The following is a 21,881-nucleotide window of genomic DNA, read 5'->3' as shown; positions in this document are numbered from 1 at the left end:
TTAGGACAATCCCGTTATTGTATATAGTGATGGTGGTTCTGCCTGGGAAGAGTTGGGATGGTGTGATGGAGAGTGTTAGGCCATGAGCGGTTTTCTTGGTGGTGGAGATATAACTTCAAATGACATCACACCCTTTCACATCAAATCCTTGCTTTCTTCGTCTTCAGAGTGATGATCTGACAAGTGAGTCAATGCATCTGGAGTCATTACTAAAACAAGTCTTCGAACCCAGTCTGCTAGAGCATGTTTCACTTTAGAAAAGAATAAGACACTCTTTTAGAGTATTGCACTGGACCAGGGGACAATATCCATAGCCATAGAACATGTATGGATTGCACCACTACACTTAACAAACTTACATTTGTGTGCTGGAGTATGAGACATAATCAGTAACAGAGTTACAATTACTTATGTCTATTTTTTCAGAGCGCCACGTAAACCAAACGTTAGCCAATGCCAACACTAGATTGGGTGGAGAACACCACCTCTTGGCTTTTCTGTGTCAGCTACAGTTGTTGTATAAATGCAGAATAAAGCATACTGAATGCTGCTTCTAATGCGCCAAATAACAAGGGTCCCAAGAGAGGAACAAATCAATTCTGCTGTTACTACCACTGTCAGAACCCTGTACATCCACAACCAATGGTCTGCAAAAGTTGCCATTGAACAAAGCTGCAATGAAATTAGTGAATTCTTGAAGTGGTGCTTCGATGGCCAACAAATGACACATAATTCTAGAAGCAAGATCACTGTAAGAAAGCTGAGGTGCAGAAGAAGTGAGCCGAGATGCAAACTGCCAATGGCCTTGTGCATAATCAAGTTGTAGCTTTGTCAGTCAAAGAAGAAGGATTCTGTGTCCAACTTGAATTCCTCAATCTGAAGTGGGCAGCTGCCCAAAAATGGTGTGGTGCCTAATTCATCAGCTGGAGAACAACCACACACATACATGAAGATAATGTTACATTATTCCAACTGAATCCATGCGGGGCTTCGCTCCTACCCCCGATGCATCCAGATGCCACCCTCCAGAAGAGCCACCTCCAACCATCAGCTGCATTAGTCAAAGTGCTCTATCTCTCAAAGGTTTTGGTGAAACATCGTAAGGAAATGGCATATCAGGGTGAATGTCACTAGGCCAACCTGAGGGCGTACTTAAACATCATTGCAAAGGACACTATGATCCCTGTTGTTCTGCACATCCTGAAAGGCTCACCAAAATCCATGTTTTATCATCAGAGAATCTGACAGGGTGAGCCTGTGCAAAGAAATTCAGAATGTTCTATTCCAACAACTGACAAAGAAATACCAAGTTGCAGTCCTAAAATTATTCCACAATGACGGAACTTTGGATTTTATGATACGTTCAATCAATAACTGACAGCTGATCCCTCTAAAATAGGTGATCTTTCCCCAATCCTTCTGTATGCAGATGACACAGTACTAATATCACAAACTGCTAATGGCTTACAACACCTGATTACAGGTTTTGTCACCTATATGGAGGGCAAATATATGAAATTGAATCTAGCAAAGACATTTGCAATGGCATGTGGGACTGGGCAAAAAATAAGAAAATGACATATATTGTTAAAGGATAAGCACTATCTGAAACCCTGAGCTTCACTTACTTAGGTTTACATTTCACTACCAGTGGCTCTGGGGCCCATATCTGAAAATTGGCACAAATAAATTTCTGGGATCTACGGAAGCAATTTTCAGATGTGCTGTGAAAATTGGTAATAATTAAAATAGAGAGATATTACACCTATATAAAGCAAATACATTAGTAGTGCCATCTAAGGGGTATGGCAGCTAGTAAGCTATTACAGGTGTCAGTGAACAACGTTTTGTGTAGGCTCTTAGCAGCACCATTGAACTAGGAGGCGCCTTATATTGAAGATACAGTTAATATCAGTGAACTCCTCACCTCGCATAGAATTTGGAGTAAGGCTAGAATCAAATTTCCAAAAACAGTAATTATAGACTGTCTGGCCCTTGACCACAGAGATACAATTCCCTGGCTGGCTCACATAAAAATCTCTTAAATGAGACAGATCCACTTTTTTGTGTAGGTGACCCAACCAGCATCTTATACTATAGTAAAAAGGAATTGAAGCCACTGCTTCTAACACATACAATGGCCAACACATACAATGGCCAGGAGTGAATCCATGGAGAATGTCCGACCATCAGTTCTGCGATATCTCGCTGGACTCATACTATTGGGCACTCAAATTTACTTATCCCTTGTAACTAATTTACAGGACAGATTCTCCTCACAAGGCTATGGCTAGGTATCACCAAGTATGGGTATCTGGAAAGAGAACCTACCCAAATGCCCTTGTGATGGTTAATCTGTGCAATCAACACAACACTTTGTGCTGTTCTGTAAATTGTATCAGGATATTAGGAAGCCCTTTTTAAAACGATTTTTAAGGCATATAATTTGTTTTACCATAAGGCTGCTTTTACATTTTTATGCAAGCTTGTTACAGTGGAATTGTGTTATGCAGTTTCCTCATTTATATCCTCTGAGATAAAAATAAGGAAGGCACATAGTCATTTAGAAAATTAAGTCTACGAGCTTGAATAATTTGCTTCTATTGTATCTTATGTCGCAAACGCTGTAGTATGTCCATATGATGCTTGCTTGTGAACAACAGTGTATTAACCTTTTTTACTAACTATTGTACTGCATCCCTAAATTTGGCCTTTTAATTGTCAAATGTATTATTATATTGTTTTTATTGTACGTATAGTTTATGGATTTTTAACCCGAATAAAGATTTTTTTAAATTGAATTTATACGTTTAGTATTATCTAAAGAATGTTTTACTCACCTTTGATATAGAGAGGCACAGCAAAAAGGAGCAGCAGAGGTCGTACATCTACAAAGCAACAGTGCCTTCATCCTATCATTTATACAGTATTTACATGGTAATATCACACCATAGCTTGTGCTATATGAAAACAGGCAAGCCAAGCACAGTATCACAAGTTCATCTATGTATTGAGCTTTAGAATGATTCAGCAGCAGATCAGCTGTTGGAGATCTCTAGGAATAACATGTCTAATACTCAAAATAGAACTAAATACCACAGGCAGCTTTGCTTTCAATAGCCTGAACTTGCATTGTAAACAAGCACTAGCCAATAAGTTCTCTATAGGGAAATAAACCTCACGCAGAAATTGTGGATTAGCAGAAGCCAAGCTATTAGATATGCTAGCACCATGCCCTACTCTCCTTTCTATTTGCTGAAAGACAAATAGGTGCTATGCTATGCTTCACTAAATTATACCTTAGTCCTGTTTGTGTAAAAGTGTAAGAGAAGAGACTTCAGCTAACTCAGCAAAATGCTATCTTCTCAATGACTGCACTAGGAAGATCAGTTATGGCCAGAGGCTAACTTGAATCAAAACCCCTGATGGACAGATTTGTTCTATGTTATACGAAATGAAGAAATATGAGGTACACTTCTACGTGAAAACAAGGAAAGAAATACATGTTGGTGTGGCAGTATGAACATTTATGTTCACACTGATTACTGACTGTGTATTGAACATGCTGGTAGGTAGTTCACTAGGTTTGAGAAGTAGAAAAGCTCAAGATGAATATGGATTTTATCCACTTCAACTTCCTGAATTATTGTAATTGTAGCTTGTGCTATGAAGTGCACAATTAACATATAGAGATGGACGTGGTGATAAGAACTATACTTTTGGGTACAATTATTATGTTATGTTATATGTTATATGTGGTTTTGTAACGCGCTCCGATAGTCAAGACTGTCCTGGCGCGGGGGAGAAACTGAAACAGAGTGGAAAAAGGAGTATGCTATTCATGAACTTGAAAGAGGTGAGTTTTAAGCAGTTTTTTAAAATTGGTCAGATTAGGAGCGTGTCTAAGAGCGTCTGGCAGGGCGTTCCACATTTGAGCTCCCTTTACCGTAAGGAATTGTCCGCCCAGGCGGACGCTTCTAAATCTGGGGACGACCACCTGCTTTTTGGAGGTGGATCGCAGCTGACGGGTCGGGAGGTAGAGTGTGAACCTTTTGGCTAGATAGGAAGGGCACAGTCCATTGAGGGCTTTGTAGACGATGACCAAAGTTTTAAAGCGCACTCGTTGTGCCACAGGAAGCCAGTGAAGATCCTTCAGCTGTTTGCGAACGCTGAGTCTCCTGGGGATGTTAAAAATGAGTCTCACCGTGGCATTCTGGACAACCTGTAACTTTCTGATCATATAGTCAGGAGCCCCTAAATAAAGGGCGTTTGAGTAGTCCAGACGGGAGAGTACCAGAGCCCTGGCAACCGTTTCTTTCGCCGTTTGTGGAAGGAGGGGAAAGAATTTGCGAAGAGTGGTCAGAGTTCCAAAACACGTCCCGCCAAGCGTGAGATCTGGTCGCGGAAACATAAGTCGGCTCCGAACCAAATGCCCAGGTTCTTGGCAATCCCGCTCTCTCCCGTTGGGCATGTTGATTCACAGGGCCAGATGGACTCCTTAAAGTCAATGGGGAATTGGCCGTAGAGCAGGATTTCTGTTTTATCCTCGTTGAATTTGAGGCATGATTTGGCTAGCCAGGCAAATACAGAGGAAAGGCATTGGCGTACTCCAGAAGTGCACAAGTTCTCCTTTTTCCAGGTGAAGAGAAGCTGGGTGTCGTCGGCGTAAGCCATTATCTTGGCACCCCAGCTCTCTGCTAGTCGGATAAGAGGAGTTAAATAAATATTAAATAAAAGGGGACTTAAGGTCGACCCCTGTGGTACGCCAGTTTCTACCCTTCTGTTAGAGGAATGATATGGGGGAAGCCAAATCTGTTGGGTACGGTCAGATAGGAAAGACCTAATCCAATCTAAGACCGTGCCAGAGATGCCTATGTCCTCCAGTCTAGCTAAGAGCTGGAGGTGGGGCACCGTGTTGAATGCAGCAGAGAGGTCCAAAAGAATAAGGGCCGCTCTGCCGCCTCCGTCAAGGCATTCCCTGATGGCCTCAGCCACTTCCACCAATGCAGTTTCCGTACTGAAAGAGGTGCGGAACCCTGATTGGGCAGGATGGAGAGCTTCAGAGGATTCCACAAATCTCTCTAGTTGCCGGAATGCCGCCTTTTCGCAGACTTTGGCAAGGGCTGGTAGGAGTGATATGGGCCTGTAGTTAGAGGTGATCGAAGGATCTGCGGTAGGTTTTTTTATTAAAGGGAGAAGTTTGCCTTGTTTCCACTTGGGGGGCACAGTTCCTGAGGTTAGGGATTCATTAACCAGTGCGGTGACAATGGGGGTGATTACTTCAGCTACTCCATTCAGGACCCTTGCAGGGCAAGGCTCTATAGGTGACCCAGACTTCAGAGTTTTTAATATGGCCATTAGATCTGTACTTTCAACCTGAGTGAATTTGGTCAGTTCTGCTTTAACCCTTGATAGTAGGGGATGTGAAGGAGGAAGAGGTTGGCAAATTAAGGCTAGGTCCGATTGTGGGGCAAGGGGATGGTCAGGGATACTCAGACTGTCTTGAATTTTTTGGATTTTCTCGATGAAGAAAGTAGAGAGTTGTTCGCACCAGTCTGTGGAGGGTGGAATTGCTGTCTTCTCTGCTACCGGGGCAGTAAAGCTTTTAACTATGGAGAAGATTTCTCGACTGTTGTTTTTGGCTTTTTGAATTCTAGAAGCGTAGAATTCCCCTTTAGCTGTTTTAATCGCTGCGTAGTAACTTTTTTGGGCTGCGCGAAGTTCAGTTTTAGCAGCGGGACAATAGTTCTTTCTCCATACTCGCTCTAGCGCCTTACATCCTGTTTTTAAAATTTTTAGTTGATCAGTTGTTGTTTTTACCTTTACTTTTTGGTAGTGACTTGATGGAGGAGTTTATCCAGGATGAGAAGTTGTCTACAGCTTCGTCCAGGTTGTGAGCTTTCAATGGGGTGGAGTGGGTGAGGGCCTTCACTAGATCCGGAATATTAATTCTTCTAGGGCGTTCCTCAGTTTTAGGTGTGGGAACCACACAGGTTTTGTTAATGAGCCAGGAGAATTGTACAGGAAAGTGGTCTGACCATGAAATGGGGTATGGTGTATCGGTAGAAATGTTAAAGTTGGAATATACCAGATCTAAACAATGCCCCCCTTCATGAGTGACCGATTGTACCTGAAGAGCCATCTGAGCCAAATTACAGATTTCTTTCAGCTCTTTAACTCCGGGAGCGGAGCTCGTGTCCATATTACAGTCCTCAAACCAATATTATTTTATTAGCAAGTGGAGCAGTGGTACCAGGCTCTGTCATGCTCCTAAATGGCCAGTAGGTGGTCTATGGCTTCTACAAGTCTGGACCAAAGCACTAACTTAAAGATGCTGTGCACCTTCGTTAAAGTCTAAAGTGGTGTGAGCCATGAATATATACTGAGGTTGTCCCCATTCCACTACTGGATGCACAATTATTTGTGAGAAAGTAAACCTTATCACCCAGAGCAGATTCAACCTAAATATACATGAAGGTGAATCCATGGAAAAATTGGGCTTACAACTCTGGAACAATCTGACCCCTTCTGACAAACCAACTCCGTTACCGGCATTTGAAAGACAGTTGAAGACCAAACATTTTATGGAAATGTTCAGCCCACATTAAGGGCCTGATTTAGAAGCTGGCAGAGGGAATACAGTGTCACAAACGTAATGGATATCCCATCCACCGTATTACGAACCCCGCATGATAGAATGTGATCGTAATGCGGAAAACAGGATACTTGTCACGTTCGTGACTTCGTGTTCCCCTCCGCTGACTTCTAAGTCATGTGTGGGACCAACCTTCCTGTAAAAAGTGCATGTATCCAATCTTCAGCTACGTTAAGTATCACTGTTCTTTCTGTCCAGGTCTAACTAGCAGGCAAGCATCATGCACATAATCTGAGGGCTGAGTACGTGAGCGAGTGAGAATGTGACCAAGATATAATGCCTTATGAGTATGGTGGCCTTCAGGACCGTCATACTCGTGGTGGCGGTCCGACCTCAGCAACACTGCATGTCCGCCCGCAGTATTCTGAGAGTGGCGGTGAAACAGCCGCAAGCGGGCTCCACTGGGATCAAGGATCCCGCTGGACTGGCGGTCTGCAAATGGCCTGAATATGCTGGCAGTAAAGCTGATGGCACCGCCGAGCATATTACCAGTTGCCTTTTTAGCGCCCTTTTCGTGGTGGTTAGCCTGCATGAAAAGGGTGGTGGAGAGACAAATAAGGGCCCTGCCAGATCTGGGCCTGGGGGTGCATACAGGGGGGCATATGTTGCACCCACATGTAATTGCACCCCGGCCTGCATGGTGTGGCATGGATTACATTCGTAATTCGGCAGGCGGGTGAACTACGGGCTTGGCGGGCCTCCTATCGGCACAGCGATGGCGGGCCGAGATGAGGACTGTCAAACTTGTAATAAGGTCATAGTATAGTTTAATTGAGGGGATACTGATATCCAGCTTAGGGAGGGTTTAGGTGTGTGTAAAAGAACAGGGTGGCAAAGTTAAAAAAAACAGAGGCAATTGGGGAAGGTTCCCCTCAAAAATATATTATTCATTTTTTCAGTAATTAATGATAATGAGCAAGAGGCCACCCAACTGTAAGGGAAGTTTGTGTAATAATTTTATTTATTTGTAACCATGCTTTCATTATTTGTTTAGCGTTTTTGCTCTTTGTTGTTTACCTAATAAACAGAAGGTGTTTTTCCCCGTTTTTTATTTTGTCTTTTGTCTTGCACTCAAGGCTTGCTTTTGTTTTAAATCAACTTCTTATATTGCCAATGAAACCTGAAATCTTAATAGTCCTATGTTACTCTGTTGTTTTGATCGTGTATGTCATTTTGTAGCTGGTTCTTTTCTTCAAGTTCGTTACTTATGTTCTTGTGTCATAGTCTCTAGGAATAGGGGGATAAGGGTGTTTTTAGGGTTTAGGGATGAATAAGGGTACAGGGTGGTAAGGAAGATTATAGGATTTGAGGTATGTAAAGGTATTGAGTGTCAAGGGGGTTTTTAGGATGTAGGGGTAGGTAAGGATATTGGGTGATAAGGGTTTTTTTAGGTTTAGGGGTAGGTAAGGGTATTGGGTGATCAGGGTGTTTTAGGGTTTAGGGGTGGGTAGGGTTTAGGATAGTAAAGGTGTTTTTAGGGTTTGGGGTGGGTAAGGGTTTTGGGTGGAAAGGGTGTTTTTAGGTTTACAGGTGGCTAAGGGTATGGAGTGGTAAGGGTGTTTTGGAGGTTTAGGGAGAGGTCGGGGTATTGATTCTGAAAGGTGTTTTTACCATTTAGGGGGTAGGGATATATATTGTGGTAAGAGTTTCTTTAGGGTTCAGGGGTGGGTAAGGGAACAGAATGGTAAGGTTATAAAAAAGAGGAAATTGGGGGAGTTTACACCTCAAATAGAAAATATTTATTTTCATAATAAAAATAAAAAATGAGGAGGTTCAGGTAGGGGTCTCCTCAATTAAGAGAATATTTTAAATGTACAATAATTGTATAGTAAAATAATTTCTAAGTAATATAGGTGTGAAAAAATAAATATATATATATATATATATACCTACACACATACATATATATATAAATATATATATATATATAAATATATATGTATATATATATATATATATATATATATATATATATATATATATCTGCGCAAACTCCAAAGACAGCCACTACTGGTTCTAGTAAGGATCAGAACCCTCCAGGCAATGAGGAGACGGACCACGGACTGGATACACAGATGATTTTATTATCCAAGGGTTGAAGATAGCGAGGGTAAGACGCGTTTCGGGCTTCCAAAGCCCTTGTTCACATGCCATAATATTATATATATATAATATTACCTACTGTCGGTGCCAGTAGGTAGTTATTGTTAGGAGGTAGTTTCCATAGGAAGAGTGTTTTTTTTTTACTTGCCAATAACTTTGGCGTTGTTTGACGACTCTTCGCAAAATTTTCAAAACTAATTTGCCATTTACTTCAGCTGCTGTCTTGAAAAGTTTGTGGTGATCGATCAGTCAAGCATGGGAGAGAAAAAGGGGGTTCCCAAAACGCTTTTTCTACATGTTAATTTCCATAGGAAACTTTAGACACAGCTAAACTGCTGAACAGAATTATACCAAATTCGGGAGAAAGGTATCTCTTGGTCCAAAAAGCGTCCTTTTTGTTCAATGGTGTCAATCCATTTACTATTTGCTGACAAATTTAAAGATCTTTAACATATACAACTGTGGCCTCAGAGGATCCGCAATCCCTCCCGCTCTCATGCATGAGATCTGATTGGCTGCCAACACTTCAAACCAAGAAGTGTTGGCAGCCATCTTGTGACTCAGTTGAACTGAAATTTACATAAAGTATTGAATATTTTGCAGGACAATGGCTTAGCTCTTACAAAATACACATGCTAGTTTGGTGTGCAATCAGTGGATTATTTGGGGCACAGTATTAGTAAGGATGGTGTGGCTCCCAAACACAAGTTAATCAGAGCAATAAAAGAAGCTCCTGAACCACAAAACAAAGACCAGCTCAGGTCATTTCTTGGGCTAGCGGAGTACTACGCAAAATGTATTCCTTTATTTGCTGACAAAACAGTGAGAAATTTGATGAAGAAAAATCTAATGTTTAAACTGAATGAGAGTTAAGCCTCTGAGTGCAATTCTTTCAAGCAGGAAATATCGTCAGCTCCTGTATTGGTGACCTTTGACACATGCACTTCTGGCTTTCATTAAAAAGGAATGCATCATGGTTTACATGTTATCACTAGTTTGATTTGAAAATAGTGGACTGGCAGTAAAGAAATCCTTAAGCCACTGAACACTGGGAAGTAGTGCTCCTGAATGTAAGTGCCTAATTCCCACATTTGGCGTCAATATTTTGGTAAGTCACTCTTTGTCCCAAAGGACAGGTACCCTCCCTTTCAAAGCACTAGATCGCTGCTGAGAAATGTCAGCACTATGCCTTCCAAATTATGTTTGCTAGTAAAACACATCCCCATCATTTATGCCCTCCACTTTTAAATATCACCAGCCACCACTGGTGCTGCAGAAGTTGTTTTTAGCATTGGAGGGGTCTTGGTGAGCGAGAGGATCAGTTGGGTATCATCTGCGTAGGAGATTATGTTTAGTCTGTGGGATCGGATAACGTTTGTGACAGTGAAAAATGAATTTGACACTTTTCCACTACCAGGACATGTAAAACTTTAAAGTACATGTCCAATTTTTTAAATACAAAGCACCCTACCCTCTGGACTGTTTAGGGCTTACACTAATGATGAGATATGTTTAAAAAAGAAAGGTTTATGCCTGTGAAAAGGTTTCTTTTTCCAGATTTGGAATGGCATTTTAAAACTGCACACACAGGTTGCAAATACAAGTCTGAGATATGCTTGTAAAAGGGTACTTAAGTTGGTGGCACAATAAGTGCTGCATGCCCACTGGTAGCATTTAATTTACATGCCCTGGGTAAATGTAGACCCACTTTACTAGAGACATACAAGTGAAATAAATGTGGGCATTGGCTGTAAGCAAATTTTACCATGCTGAAAGGAAAGAGCATAAACACTTTAACACTGGTTGGCAATGGTAAAGGGTATGGAGTCCTTGTGAAGATTGCCACTTCTTGTCCCTGTCATACTGTCCCTGTTACTGTTCCTATGCCTCTTGATAGCTCTGTCCCCATTCCCTGTATATCTGTCTACCCTATTTACAAATCATTGCATTTCTTCTTTAGTTGAGCCATTCAACTCTCCATGGTCAAGTTTTAACTATAGAAAACTGCATATATAAAGTTAATACTTTTTTTATTCAGAGAGACATTATACATAAAATCATATTCAAAATAAATTCATTTGTTATACATTATCAATAGTTATTTATTAATCCAAATTAATACGTGTTACAAAAAGAAAAACAGAGGAGAGATAATACATCAGAACATTTACATTTACACAAATGTGATCTATATACATTACCCTACCCCTTTTAACCGCTTCGCAACTGGAGTCCATAATTTTATATCCCATTTTTTAGCCTGGTACCCCTTGCAGACATATAAAGCCTGTTCACGTTTACATTCAGCTATAAAGCGGGCCAGGTATTCATGGAAGCAAGGGGGAATGGGTCCTTCCATCTAGTTGCAATGAGTAACTTAATTATAGTAACTGAAATAAATATGATACTGATCTGAACTTGATAAGCGAAGGGGTTAATACCACAGTTTTGCCAAGGATCCTCTCCCAAAACGTTACCAATTATGTTTTTAGTAAATCAAGCTGTGAACACCCATAGAACATATGAATCTCTTCTGCTGGTCCTACCCCACATCTAGGGCATTTGTCGTCCTCCCTTTACCCCCATTTAAATATTTTGCCCAGGGTAAAATACAGATTGTAGATCGTTTTATAGTGTTGTGACTTTAAATTGGCTGACAGGAGCGTTTTCTTTACTAACCGTTGTGACATATCAATATCTACATCATCATTCTCTAATCTACTGCCCCATTTGGTTTCAGTTTTTTCAATACCATCCGGAACTTGCTCCGTCATCACACTGTATGTGTTTAATTTTACAGGTAGTTCTCCCCATAATCTCAAACATTACAACTTTAGCTCTAGGAATTGCCTGTCTCCCTTTGCCAAAAAAACCCTCTTATTTGTAGGTATTCAAAATAATGCCCATCCGGAATTCCATGTACTCTTTGTAACTCACTAAATAGATATAGTTGGCCATTTGGCTGAATATCTCCCACTGTCCGTAAGCCAAGTTGCTCCCATTGTTTGGCTATAACATCATAAAACAAGGGGGAAATAAAGATGATCCCCAAATGGGTGTATACTTTGTAAACTTCTCGATATTCATATGTTTTTGTATCCTAGCCCAGATTTTCCATGCATTCATAATATTCTTAAATTGAACCTTCTTATAATAGCTGGGTTCCAACTCACGTAGTAGCAGTGCTTTTGCCCTTTCTCCAAGCGCCAAATCATAAATTGTTGGGAGACCCTCTACCTGTACCCCACTGGTTCTGCCAATATTAAAAAAAAGTATATTCATATGTTGTAGCAAAGCTGCCCAATAATATTTATTGATTTATTTATTATTTATTTAAGAAGCTTATAAAGCGCGCAGCTACCCCCAGAGGGGGTGTCCCGGCGCTAATTGAATACTTGCTAAGAGAGGAATCTAGTTTAAAGAGTAGTAAACAGCCAAGTTTTAAGTTTACGTCGGAACAAAGGTTCCGACTCACAGAACCTCAGATCTAAAGGGAGGCTGTTCCAGAGTTTAGCTGTAATTACTCCAAATGGTCTGCCCCCACTCCTGGCGCGACAAAATCTGGGCACCACCAAGAGACGAAGACTGTTTGATCTCAACGTTCTAACAGATTGGGAGAGATTGAGTCTTTTTTTCAGGTAACCCGGGCCTGAACCGTTGAGAACGCGAAATGCCAGAATCAGAGCCTTAAACTGAATGCAGCGGGAGATGGGAAGTCAGTGGAGTTCTTTCCGGTAGGATGATACCGAATGGCGGAAAGGAATATTTCCTATCAGTCTCGCAGCCGCGTTTTGCACAATTTGTAACCGTTCAATAAGGTAAAGGGGGGCGCCGACATAGAGGCTGTTGGCATAGTCCAAATGCGACGTGATCAGGGCATGGACAATGGTCTTACGGGAATCTAGAGGGAGGTAAGGAAAGATCTTCCTGATCATACGCAGTTTGCCAAAACAGGCCGATACAACCTTATTGATCTGAGATTTACAGGAGAGGGCATTATCAAATTGGAAGCCCAGGTTGTAAGCCGTCTGAACTGGGACCGGAGGGGGATTCAATACAGTTGGCCACCATAAAGAACTGGGAAGTGCCGTTTTTTGGTTAAAAAATAACACCTCAGTTTTGTCAGTATTTAGGACTAAATGGTTAGTGGCCATCCAGGAACAAATATTGCTAAGGCAGTTGCAAAAATTGGAAAAGTTGGAGTCAGAGTGATCACTGAATGAAAACACAAGCTTAGTATCATCAGCATAAGAGATCACTCTGAACCCCCAAGATTCCACTACCCTAGCCAGAGGGCCTAAATAGACGTTGAAAAATAAAGGGCTCAGGGCGGAGCCCTGAGGCACTCCACATAAAAGAGGTTTACCTTCAGATTCAAAGGGCCGGAGAAATACCTTCTGCATCCGCCCAGTAAGAAACGATCTGATCATAGTCAGAACCGTGCCTCCAATTCCTAACTGCCGTAGACCTGGGACAGGAACAGACTAATTTGCATGTAGCCAGGTTCTGAGCTGGGATGGTGCAGTGAGCTAAAAACTGTGATGGATCAAGCCCTGATCTTTGGACTGGGTAGGAGTGGTCTGCTTAATTCAGACACTCTGTTCATCACCACCCCCTTTTCTGAATCATTTTGTCCACATAAGCGTGGAAGGGTATACTCAGATGTGAGTCCCTTGCTCATTGCACCATCAGGATTCAAGCAAGCCGGGCCGACGACGGCTGAAATGCCAGAAACCGGTCCCCGGTAGCTTGTTTCCTTCCCAGTATAAGAATTGGCTTGGTAGTTTGGTTTGCCCTGTTCCATCATGCACTGGGACAGGAACAGACAAATTTGCATGTAGCCAGGTTCTGAGCTGGGATGGTGCAGTGAGCTAAAAAACGTGATGGATCAAGCCCTGATCTTTGGACTGGGTAAGAATGGTCTGCTTAATTCAGACACTCTGTTCATCACCACCCCCTTTTCTGAATCATTTTGTCCACCATAAGCGTGGAAGGGTATACTCAGATGTGAGTCCCTTGCTCATTGCACCATCAGGATTCAAGCAAGCCGGGCCGACGACGGCTGAAATGCCAGAAACCGGTCCCCGGTAGCTTGTTTCCTTCCCAGTATAAGAATTGGCTTGGTAGTTTGGTTTGCCCTGTTCCCATCATGCACTGGGACAGGAACAGACTAATTTGCATGTAGCCAGGTTCTGAGCTGGGATGGTGCAGTGAGCTAAAAACCGGTGATGGATCAAGCCCTGATCTTTGGACTGGGTAAGAGTGGTCTGCTTAATTCAGACACTCTGTTCATCACCACCCCCTTTTCTGAATCATTTTGTCCACCATAAGCGTGGAAGGGTATACTCAGATGTGAGTCCCTTGCTCATTGCACCATCAGGATTCAAGCAAGCCGGGCCGACGACGGCTGAAATGCCAGAAACCGGTCCCCGGTAGCTTGTTTCCTTCCCAGTATAAGAACTGGCTTGGTAGTTTGGTTTGCCCTGTTCCCATCATGCACTGGGACAGGAACAGACTAATTTGCATGTAGCCAGGTTCTGAGCTGGGATGGTGCAGTGAGCTAAAAACCGGTGATGGATCAAGCCCTGATCTTTGGACTGGGTAAGAGTGGTCTGCTTAATTCAGACACTCTGTTCATCACCACCCCCTTTTCTGAATCATTTTGTCCACCATAAGCGTGGAAGGGTATACTCAGATGTGAGTCCCTTGCTCATTGCACCATCAGGATTCAAGCAAGCCGGGCCGACGACGGCTGAAATGCCAGAAACCGGTCCCCGGTAGCTTGTTTCCTTCCCAGTATAAGAACTGGCTTGGTAGTTTGGTTTGCCCTGTTCCCATCATGCACTGGGACAGGAACAGACTAATTTGCATGTAGCCAGGTTCTGAGCTGGGATGGTGCAGTGAGCTAAAAAACAGTGATGGATCAAGCCCTGATCTTTGGACTGGGTAAGAGTGGTCTGCTTAATTCAGACACTCTGTTCATCACCACCCCCTTTTCTGAACCATAGATAGAGAGCGACATTTCCGTGGAGAGGAAAGTAAGAAATCACAGCCTGTGCATTTAAAAGGGAGGTCCTCTAAGCTAAGAGGGCAACAGCAATCAGCTGGAGAGCACATACCTTGTCTAAATTGAAGAAGCTGATTAGCAGTCCAGCGGATGTTTGTAGTCAAAGTACCAGGGGGACCGGCACTGGGCACGGGCCCGGCGCGGACGGGCGCAGACGGGCTTGCCTTAGGCGCGCCCGCCCGCTGCGCGGACGGGTAGTCCTCTTTTTTATTTCCATTATGGAGGAGGGTGGGAGGTGTCCAATAGCTGGAGCGCTACCCTGCCTCCCCCTAAGATGGCGGCTTAGCCCTCTACCAGCCGGCGTCAGCGCTGCAGTCAGCTGCGCCGGGAGTGAGAACTGTATGCCTGAGCCCTGGAACGATGTAATCTCGTCCGAGGATCGGCAGAATAGGTGAATGACAATATTTTAAAAATGATACCATTAAACTATTTACAGCCTTAAAAAACATTCACCCTGCACAGCCTTTTTTTAACAGTAATGAGGGATAGAAGAGATACCCCCGGCTTCCGCCTTGGGGAGAATAGCTAGTAATCAGTAATAGAAAGTTAGATTAGGAGCAGCCCACCCTCCACATGCTTGTGGCAAAGTAAGAAACTTTAAAGATCTCCTGACCTTACCATATTGCCAAATACACCTACTGAATAATGAGCCTAAAGCTTTGATTATAGACCCTTCAATTTCAACCGGGAGTGCCCTGAACAGATACAGCACCTTGGGGAGCATTACCATTTTAAGAACATTGCCTCTTCTTATAATGGTTAAATGAAGTGAGCTCCTCCGCCTAAGGTCTGTGGCTATTTTACTAATAACGGGGTTTAAATTAATTTGGGCGATCTGACCAATATCCGGAGTAATCCTAACCCCAAGATAGGTAGCTGTATTTACTCACTGGCTATCCGGAAAGGTGACATTTTTGGTACAGATTATTTGAGTCTTAGATTTATTCAGTAAATACCCTGACTCCTTTCCAAATATAGTAGCCATGGCTTTAATTTCCTTCATTGCTCCTTCAGGGTTAGGTGTTAATACAGCAATATCGTCCGCATAGGCTAATACTTTGGCGCTGAACACTTTGGTCATCACTGGTATATTGCCTGGTTCTCAATTATAGATTGGATAAGTGGATCAATATATAGGGCAAATAGGATTGGTGAACAAGGGCATCCCTGCCTTGTTCCCCATGACACCCTTACCGTGTCTGATTCTGTACCGATCAACTGTAGTTTCGCATTGGAAGCCCTATACATTGCTTTAATTGCAGTGACGGCCCGGGGGCCAAATCCCTTAGCTGCCAAAACATCCCAACAAATACTCCCATGACACTCGATCGAATGCTTTTTCCGCATCCAAGAGGATCATAGCCAAATAACAATTAGTCTCCCCAGTAATATCAAACAGGGCCACGGCTCGTCTTACATGGTCAGTTGTGATTCGACCTGGTACGAAGACATGCTGCCAAGGGGATACAGGGCTGGCTATGACCCTCTGGAGACGGTTTGCCAAGATTTTAGAGTAGATTTTTGCATTTGCATTTATTAGGGAGGTGGGCCTGTATGAGGTAGGCTTATCCAGTGGTTTATCTTTCTTGGGGAGAATGACGATAGTGGTACCTTTCCAAGAGTCTGATGGGCTTCCAGAGTATTGTAAGTTCAAGTTCAAGTTCAAGTTCAAGGATTTATATAGCGCACTACTCACCCAGAGGGTCTCAAGGCGCTTGGGGAGGGGGTTCATTATTTATCGAATAGCCAGGTTTTGAGTTCTTTTCTGAAGGAGATGTGGTTCTGTGTAAGGCGGAGGTGAGTGGGGAGTGAGTTCCAGGTTTTGGCCGCCAAGTAGGAGAAGGATCTACCTCCCATGGTGGATCTTTGGATACGCGGAACTGCGGCGAGGCCTTGATTGGAGGATCTTAGTTGGCGGGTGGGTGTGTAGAAGGATAGTCGAGTGTTGAGGCATTCGGGCCCTAGTTCGTAAAAGGCCTTGTGCGCGTGGGTGAGGAGACGGAATGTTATTCTCTTGTTGACGGGAAGCCAGTGGAGGTTTTTCAGGTGGCAGGTAATGTGATCTTGGCGAGGGATGTCCAAAATGAGTCTCGCCAATGCGTTTTGGATGCGTTGGAGTTTTTTCTGTAATTTGGCTGTGATTCCGGCGTAGAGGGTGTTTCCGTAGTCTAGCCGACTCGTGACCAGTGCGTGGGTGACGGTCTTTATTGTCTCGGTGGGGATCCAATGGAAGATTTTTTTGAGCATACGTAGTATGTTGAAGCAGGAGAATGAGACGGCGTTGACTTGTCTGGTCATCGAGAGGGAGGAGTCTAGGATGAAGCCTAGGTTACGTGCGTGGTCTGTGGGTATGGGTGCTGAACCCAGATCCGAAGGCCACCATGAGTCGTCCCAGGCAGAGGGGGATGATCCTAGGATGAGCACTTCCGTTTTGTCGGAGTTAAGTTTTAGGCGGCTGTTTTTCATCCATACGGCTACTTCTTTCATGCCTTCGTGAAGGTTGGTTTTGGCGGTGTTGGGGTCTTTGGTGAGGGAAAGGATCAGCTGAGTGTCGTCAGCGTAGGAGATGATGTTGAGGTTGTGTTGAAGCGCGATGGAAGTGAGTGGACTCATGTAAACGTTGAAGAGGGTGAGACTGAGTGATGCTCCTTGTGGTACACCGCAGATGACTTCGGTGGCCTCTGATTTGAATGGGGGAAGTTGGACTCTCTGAGTTCTCCCGGCAAGGAACAAAATGATCCAGTCCAAGGCTTTTCCTTTTATGCCGATGTTACTGAGGCGTTGTGTGACGGTGCTGTGACAGACAGTGTCGAAGGCGGCGGAGAGGTCGAGTAGAAGGAGGGCCACTGTTTCTCCGTTGTGCAGTAGTGTTCGGATGTCGTCTGTTGCTGCGATGAGGGCGGTTTCGGTGCTGTATTTGGCTCGAAAGCCGGACTGTGAGGGATCGAGGGAGTTGTTGGATTCGAGGAAGGCAGCAAGTTGGCTATTGACAGCTTTCTCGATGACTTTGGCCGGGAATGGGAGGAGGGATATGGGGCGGTCGTTTTTAAGTTCAGAGGGGTCTGCTGTGGGTTTCTTCAGGAGGGCGCTGACTTCGGCATGTTTCCAGCTTTCTGGGAAGGTAGCAGAGTTGAAGGAGCAGTTGATGACATCACGGAGATGGGGGGCGATGATGGAGTCTGCTTTGTTGAAGATGTGGTGCGGACATGGGTCGGTTGGCGAGCCAGAGTGGATGGAATTCATTAGGCGGATGGTGTCTTCAGTGGTGATTGGGTTCCAGGCGCTGAGGTTGTTAGAGGGCGGTTTAGGTTCTGAGGGGGGTGGAGAGGATTGTTCGTTGGAACTGTTTTCGAAGCTGTTATATATGTCGGCAATTTTGTTGTAGAAGAAGGAGGATAACGAATCGCAGAGGTCTTGGGTGGGAGTGATGTCGTTTGAGGCTGCGGTGGGGTTGGTGAATTCTTTGATGATGTTGAATAGTTCCTTGCTGTTGTGAGCGTTGTTGTCGAGTCGGTTCTTGAATGCTGATTTCTTGGTGGATCGAATCAGCTGGTGGTGTTTGCGGGTGGCTGCCTTGAAGGTGGTCATGTTGTCGGTTGTTGGGTTTTTTCTCCATGTTTTCTCGAGAGAGCGGCATAGCTTCTTGGATTTCTTAAGGTCATCGTTGAACCAGGGGGCCTTTTTGCTGTCTTGTGTGGTGTGATGGTTTTTCAAGGGTGCTAATTCGTCAGCGCTGTGAGTGATCCATTATTTGAATTTGATGGCAGCTTGGTTTGGGTCCGATGAGAGGGCGGGTGGGTTTTGGTTGAGCGATGTGAGGAGTTGGTCGGTGGTGATTTTGTTCCATTTTCTTCGGGGAATAGGTTGTGGGTTGAGGTGGTTTTGTAGCTGAAGTGAACACAACTGTGGTCCGTCCAATGGAGAGCTGTGGTGCGAACGAAGGAGATGTGTTTGCTGGAGGTGAAGATTGGGTCGAGCGTGTGTGCGGCTACATGGGTGGGGGTGTCCACAAGTTGTTTGAGGCCGAGATTGGCCAGGTTGTCAAGGAGGGTGGTGGTGTTGCTGTCGTTTTTCTTTTCCATTTGGAAGTTGATGTCTCCTAGTAGAATGTAGTTCTCGGAGGCGAGTGCATGTGGACTGATGAAGTCAGTGATGTCTTCGCTGAATTGTTTATGGGTTCCTGGAGTCCTGTAGATGAGGGTGCCTCTGAGTGTGGTCCTGGGGTCGGTGTGGATCTGGAAATGGAGGTGTTCGGCGGATGTGAGGTTATCGTCGGAGCTGGGCGTGATTTTGATGGTGTTCTTATGGACGATGGCGATGCCTCCTCCTGATTGGATGGTGCGGTCTTTTCGGATGATCTTGTAATTGTCCGGGATGGCTATGGAGATGTCGGGTGTTGATGATGCATTCATCCAGGTTTCAGTAAGGAAGGCGACGTCCGGTGATGCAGTGTCGAGTAGATCCCAGAGTTCGGTGGCGTGTCTGTGGACTGAGCGTGTGTTCAGCAGGATGCACTTCAGGTGGTTAGAGTCGGAGCTGTGTTTGGGGTTAGAGGATGTGGTATGGGTCTTGATGCTGGTAAATTTGCAGGAGTGGCAGGCGAAGGAACCGTGGGTACGTCCCGGGGCAGCTTCGTAGCATTGAGGTGTGCGTCCGGGGTTAAGGGCTAGGAGGGTGGCGGCGTCAAACGTTATGCGGGAGGAGTGCGGTTTGTGGGGGCCAGGGGGTCTGGCACTGGGCACGGTCCAGGCGCAGACGGGCTTACCTTTGGCGCACCTTCGGAGCGCATGGGGCGCGTTCGTTGCGTGTGAACGCTGCGCGTGAACGCTGCGCGTAGGGTATGTGGATAACGGAAGGATAACCCCCCAAAAATAAATCCCAGAGCAAGGGAGCTAGCTCTTCTTGAAAAATTTTATAAAATTCTGATGGAATCTTGTCAGGGCTTTCTGTCTTGCCCTAGGCCAACTGCTGTACCGCTGTTTGGATCTCCTCAAATGTAAATTCAATCTCCAACCTCTCGTTTGCATCCCCCCCCCAGCATCCTGTATTATTTACTAGCCCTTGCAAAAAAAATTCCGTGGGGGCCTTGTTTCTCCTCCTTATAAAGATCTTGATAGAACTTATGGAACACATCTACTATATCCCCCAGATCTGTATATGAGGTCCCCCCACTGGTTATTGAAGATATCTGTGTCTGCACTGTTTTTTGTCTTGTCTTTAAGGCGAGTAGTTTTCCAACTGTTTCCTCACACTCATAGCTCTCCGCCCTATGAGTCTGATAACCTGCTGCAGCCTTTTGAGAGTAGTAAGACCCTATCTCAGCTTTAACCAAAGTGATGTCTAGTTGATTTGTAGCTGCCTCAGCATATATAAATAAATAATATGAAATAAAATAAAATAAATATATGGAGGCAGCAAATAATTCAGGGCCATAAATTCTAGCCTCAAGACTTAGGGTTCTATCTCCTTTTCACAAAGACACTTAAATATCTGTCTCTTGCTGCATTCCAATCTTTCTCTGGAACCTCATATAACAACTGGCTCTTCATGTTATTTTCGACTTAAGACTTTCTATAGGGTACTGCTGTATTTGAACCCTAGTTTTCAGATATCTACTAAAACTGCAAAATCTCTTTTAGATCATAGGGACTCTTTAATCATTTTCTGCCCTCCATTTTTGTCCCAAATGATCCAGAATGCAGCAGCAAGACTGCTGACTAAAAACTGAATCGCATGTCATTCTTGCTGTTCTGCAGCTCACTTTCCTTTTCATGTTCCATAGTATTATGTAGGATATCAGTCTCCATGTTTACGCATTTTTCCTAATTTCTGCAGGCAGAAGAAAGGCAGACATTTTTTCTCTTCTTTAGTACTGGCTCTATAGAATAGTGTATAACTGAATATCTAGTTTGCTTCTGTCCACTTTCATTTTAGGAACTTAAAATTAACATTTGGTGTGAACTTGAGAATGAGACTTGACTAGTCTGGTTGGCAGAGTACAAATATATTAACAGATTTCTCTATTAAAAAGCTGCTGAGGTGGCAGAGGCCTCACCTCTGCCAGCCCAGCAGAGACCAGCCAATTGAATTTAACTATCCCTACCTTGTTGGCAACAAATGTTCACTGAAAGAGCTACCACTGACATGGAGGAAGCACTTTTGATGGAAAGGTAGTGCCAGTCAGCGGCTCAGGAGGATAGTTTTTATTTCCAAGAAAAGAACCGTCCTCAGTGGGAGGGGGAAAATCATTCCCCCTAACATGATGGGAGTCTTCTTTAGCTCGCAGGGGTCACTGTTATATTTTCCCATTGACATTCACAATGATAACAGACAGGCAAAAACAGTTCCAGAATGCCCACCCTAAATGAGAGGGACTTTACCTGTGGCCCTCTGGTGAATGGACACATAGCAGTCAGAAAGGCAGGAATTTATAATTTCCCCAACTTTAAATAAGGTTTGAGGGAACCATGAGATGGGTGGAAATTGACATGTACCGATTTATAGCAAATCTCCCATTCCTTCTACCTCACCATGACCGCCTAAGTATCCAACTGGATGACATGATAGTCAAACAACCAGGCAATACTGTGTTACTTTAGTTATACATGTTTAAGCTCACTGCACCTTCAAAAGCAAGTTCATTAACATTTGGCCTTTAATTATAAATAGAAGCACGTAGAGTTTTCTACTCACCTTTAGGTCATAGAATGTTATGTCACCTAGGATTAGGTAAACCTTCATATAATATACTGCTTCCTCATCAAATTCCAGTGGAGAGGGACAAAGTGAGAGGGCCTTCAGATAATAATGTTCAGCAAGTTCACATTGACCCAAGTGATGGTATATATCAGCCAGTCGATGATAGGCAATGCGCTCATTCAGCTGATTCCCTGTTGAAACAAACCGATATGTTAAAGCTTGCAAAAACTGTACCAAAGATCAAGTTTCTGTAAGAAATGGATTTTGCCCAGTTTTCCTCATTTCCTGCTCTGGACATTTGGTGAACAAATCTCAGCAGCTGTTGTAGACTGCTGAACACTCTCACTTCTCTGTTGG

At 43.9% G+C, this 21,881-nt stretch overlaps 1 protein-coding gene across 2 annotated transcripts in view; it reads right to left on the bottom strand.

The window, feature by feature from the left end:
• Positions 1–21,881, bottom strand: part of SH3TC1 (SH3 domain and tetratricopeptide repeats 1) — a 368,620-nt gene that overhangs the window by 18,105 nt on the left and 328,634 nt on the right. For both annotated transcript variants that reach the window (XM_086964135.1, XM_086964136.1), the window contains exon 17: positions 21,519–21,715. In XM_086964135.1, the coding sequence (XP_086820261.1) occupies positions 21,519–21,715 (197 nt within the window). The remainder of the gene's footprint in view (positions 1–21,518; positions 21,716–21,881) is intronic.

Source organism: Lissotriton vulgaris, chromosome 3_2 (assembly GCF_964263255.1).
Source record: "Lissotriton vulgaris chromosome 3_2, aLisVul1.2, whole genome shotgun sequence".
NCBI lineage: Eukaryota > Metazoa > Chordata > Amphibia > Caudata > Salamandridae > Lissotriton > Lissotriton vulgaris.
The sequence above is the reverse complement of the archived record's forward strand: the minus strand, read 5'-3'. Positions and strand labels throughout refer to the sequence as shown.